Genomic DNA, 4,383 nt, shown 5'->3' with positions numbered 1-4,383 from the left:
TATATATATATATATTATATATATATATATATATATATATATATATACATTTATTATATATATATATATATATACTTTTTATTTATATATATATCTGTATATGTATATATTTATATAGCTGCGTCCTACGTTGCTTATAGTACGTCAATCTCCTCGCATATGATACATGTCTCATCTCGCGCGACACGAACTCTCAGTTGCGCGTCCGTCTGAAATAAAACGATCGAGTGATGATCGATGGATCTTAACGAGTCGCATCTGTTCTTCGAATCATCTGATCTTCGGATCCTCAGAGCCAGACGAACTCGTTAAGCTCTCGCCCTCGGATTGGCTTCAAGAATGACTCGGCGTAGACCGATGCGCTATCGAACTTCAGTTTCGATCGAGCTCGGCGGTCTTCAGCACGATCAAGTAATCGACCGCGCATATAGAATTTTTACGCGTGTATATGTATGTATTGGAACACAACAGGCTCCACATGGCCGGATGGCCCGTCATTTCTGGAAAAAGAGAGGAAAGGAGATCGTGGCCGACCCTGTTTTCCCACGGGTTATCTACGCGAGGGATTTCCGTTTGGCATCACTCATCGGCAGTGCTGATCTTGTGGTCATCAGTGATAAGACAGACGTGATAAAAATCCTGGCGAAAGTCATTCCATGTCCGTTGGGTCTTCTTTTCTTCGAGATTCTGAGACGACTCCCCACGGTGACGTAGAGAGGATATTAATCTTCGAGCAGTCGCGCGGGAAGATGGGCTTATTAAGGATCGCTTAGGATTACAGACGAGGTGTATAATTTTCGGAATGACATCTCGTTCCGGAAAAGATGCGGTATCTTTTACAGATATACTTAATGCAAAGCTTATCCGCATCTTTTGATTACGATGGGGAGCCTATTGGTTATTTGCTTGTTTGTTGCGTCATTACAGGCCAAAAAATTGATCTTAAAAAATTAGAAAAAAAGACTGAAAATTTCGAAAAATATTTCAGATGTGAAAATGTAATCCGCGAAGAATTGCTAATATTTAGACTTTACATTAATCAAGTTATATTACAAAAATTTCATAATCAATGTTCAATTTTTTTTCCTAATAACGATACGTCAATTAGATATATTGTATCTCCTCAGCTTCATTTTTTCTCTTCGAAAACTTAAATAAAAGTATCAACTAACAAATGTCTTTCTAGCACGATCGTTGGCTTTCGACTGATCGTGAAATTGATCTATGATGGCCGATCCACGATGATACTAATATTTCAATCGTATACGAATAAAAGTCTTGAATAGATTGTATATCGTGGCGATATGGCGATTACACTTTAGTGCGATTTTTTTGGTCTCGCTTCTTGATATTCTTCGTCAGCATGGTCTTCTTTCCGTTTTATTAGTTTTCATTCTTTTTATATTGCGCGACGAAAGGAACTTTCTTCTGATTGGTCTCCGCTGATCTCCTTCATCTTTTCAAATTGTCAATTTCTCCATACTATGTGAAACACAACGGAGGAGTCCATAGTAATCATACAATCACGTTTTTTCTGGACTACAGATCCTGTTTGCCATGTGACGCGTCCGATTTACGCTCGGTACGTGCTGATCACACCCATGTCCAGGTTGTCGCGCAACTCCATCTCCAGTTGGGTCTCCCTGTGTTTATCGGATCGGTGCGACGTTACCGGTGGCGGTGGTGGAGGTGGTGGTGGACCGCCGTCTCGCTCACGATTTCTTTCGCGAACGGACGACCTATCTTTCTCCCGCTCTCTTGTGTGATGATGATAGTGATGAGCAGCGTGGCCGTTGACCGGTAGAGTGGGATACGAGGACTGGCCGCAGTTGGGCTGATGCCTGGAGGGTAGCGGTGGTGGTGACGACTGATGACGGCCACCGGCTGGGATTCCGTTTTGAAGTCCGGACTCCAGAATCCGTATCCGATCGTCCGGCTCTCTGGCAGAGAGTTGCGGTTGCGAATGCGGCGTACGGCGCAGGGAGTGACTGGAGTAATGGGATCTCGCGCTGTTAGATGTGACTCCGTCGATCGACGCTGCGCTCAGCGATGCTGTACCATCGTCTACGACTCCTCTGACCCCTCCTCCCGTTCCGCTACCTCCACCTCCTCCACTACCGCCACCTCCTCCACCTCCTCCTCCTCCTCCTGCTCCGCGGTGACCGGACGCGTTGTTCGTGACGGGCAGCGTCCCCGGGCGGCGCATCTGGCGCGCTGTCTCACCGTCGATGTAGGTGAAGCCCTCGGCGAGGGTGGTGCTGCTATGAGGCAGGAACCAAACTCCACCGGTCCCGGGGCTCGCCGCCCGTAGTTCTAGCTACAGCTCCGTCACCGGTATTGGCTTGATACCGGCTGCTATCTGAGCATGCTGCTGTTGTTGCTGTTGTTGCTGTTGCAGTTGCTGAAGGTGATGATGATGGTGATGCGTGGGCACCGGCTGAGATGGTGGTGTTTGATGATGATGGTGATGATGATGGGCGTGTGCCGAACGGACAATGTATTCGTCATCGGAGAAGGTCTTCTGGTACTCATGCTCTTTTCGTGATATCGCACGGTTCTTCCACTTGTAATCTTTGAGCGCGTCTCGCACGCGTCTGCGATATCGGTAATATAAGAGTATTATAAGACCAAAGAAGAGGCCTAGTCCTGTGGTGCACACCGTCACCAGCAGAACCTGCTTGCGCGAATCCGAAAAGGCGCATCCCAGCTCGTCTGCGGTCATACCCTTGATGGACTTGCTCTTGGATTCGGGCGGCTCGGCGCATAGCACTGGGCTTGAGTTTCTCGGGACGAGTATCTCAGCCAGCCATAATTGACTGCAGTCACATACTAATGGATTCTCACTGAGATCCAGACGGCGCAGTTCGTTCCAGGCAACCAGCGATTCCGAGAATGTGATAAAGGCGTTGTCACGTAGCATTAGATGCCTCAGATTTGGTAAGCCGGCCAAAGAACCTTCCTCCATAACAGCCAACCGTTTATTGCTGTTTAATACAAGAGTCTCTAGATTAGCGTTGTCTGAGAAGGCTCCCTTCTCCACGGTAGTAAGTAGCTTGGCGCCGGATACATCGAGCTTCTTCAACGTTGATAGACCTTGGAAGGCTCCTGATCGCAGGATCGTGAAGAAGTTCTGACCTAAAGTAAGCTCCTCAAGGCGTGGCAACACCGCTAATTGTTTCGTCGGTACTTCGCGCAATTTGTTAGCGCCAAGTTTCAAGGTACGGAGAGCATTCAGGCCACGAAACGCTCCATCGCTGATGTTGTCCAAACCGGCGCCCATGATGTCTAGCACAGCCAATTGCTCGAGACCTTTGAACGCGTCGTCCGGCAATGAAGAGAAAGCGTTCCAACCGATATGAAGCTCGGCGAGGGCATTCAATGGAGCCAGGGCTGACGATGGAACAGTTCGCAATTGATTATCATCGAGATATAGTACTCGTAGAGTGCCTAATTTCTGAAACGCGCCTGGTTCCACTTTCGATATGCGATTCTGACCCAAATCAAGCTCCTCGAGCTTCGACAAGTAGGCGAACAGGCCGTTCTTTAGCGTCTCTAGGTAGTTATCTCGCAGATTCAACACCGTGAGGGATTTGAGACCCTGGAACGTCTTCTCGGTCAGCGCCGAGATTTTGTTATGCTTCAGATGGAGCTCCACAAGGTGTCGTTGAGCGTCAAAACTGCCGTTAGGTATAGTGAACAGGTGGTTGCTAGAGAGATCGACGTTCTTCAGATCACCATAGAACTGGAAGGCTGCTGCGTCCACGATCTTGATGCGATTCTCCTTTAACACTATTCGCTGGATGCTGGGATTCAACGCAATAGGTATCACATCCAAATTGGCACCCACACAGGAAACCACTAAGGTGTCATCGTCGCAGGTACAGCCGTTAGGGCAAAAAGTCCGCGCCTCGGCCGTGCCTAGAGCGAAAAGGCCAACCAAGACGAGCAGGTGGAGAACGCCAATAACGGTGAAGCTGCGTTGTGACGTCTGCAAAAAATAAACGAAGGAATTTTGATTAATTTAGTTAATAAAAAAGTCTTACTTGGAGCAGCAAATAAATACTGCAATAGTTATACACTTAAACTCTTATACCATCAAGAATAATTTTCGAATAAAATTTGCGCGTTAATTCAAGACTCATTCAAGTTTCATCCACTCAAGAATCACTGTTGGAGAGTGCAGTGGACAAATTCCCCGAGTCTACGTCTAGCTAGAACGCTGTCGACAGTCGCCTCGGGGAATCGATACCGTCTGGTGCACACCGCACCCAATTTATGCCGGTTTTACGACAAGAGCGTTGAATTATTTTCCGTGGAGCTCACCGCGCCGTGGCCGACGAGCAGCAACGCGTTCGTTCATTCTCTCTCTCTCTCTCTCTCTCT

General features: G+C 47.5%; 2 protein-coding genes across 2 annotated transcripts in view; both read right to left on the bottom strand.

The window, feature by feature from the left end:
* Positions 1–1,573: 1,573 nt before the first annotated feature.
* LOC105620923 (WAS/WASL-interacting protein family member 1-like) lies at positions 1,574–2,206 on the bottom strand. Its single transcript, XM_012202400.1, has one exon. It carries the CDS (start codon positions 2,204–2,206, stop codon positions 1,574–1,576), a length of 633 nt encoding a protein of 210 aa, XP_012057790.1.
* Positions 2,207–2,317: 111 nt separating this feature from the next.
* Positions 2,318–4,383, bottom strand: part of LOC105620883 (insulin-like growth factor-binding protein complex acid labile subunit) — a 251,790-nt gene continuing 249,724 nt past the window's right edge. The window contains exon 5 of the mRNA XM_012202360.1: positions 2,318–3,988. Coding sequence (XP_012057750.1) covers positions 2,318–3,988 — 1,671 coding nt within the window. The remainder of the gene's footprint in view (positions 3,989–4,383) is intronic.

Source organism: Atta cephalotes (genome assembly GCF_000143395.1).
Source record: "Atta cephalotes unplaced genomic scaffold scaffold00030, whole genome shotgun sequence".
Taxonomy (NCBI): domain Eukaryota; kingdom Metazoa; phylum Arthropoda; class Insecta; order Hymenoptera; family Formicidae; genus Atta; species Atta cephalotes.
This window is presented reverse-complemented; position numbering and strand designations above follow the sequence as displayed.

Coding starts and splice junctions, on each gene's coding strand:
- LOC105620923 (XM_012202400.1), bottom strand. CDS start 2,206: ATGCGCCGCCCGGGGACGCTGCCCGTCACGAACAACGCGTCCGGTCAC.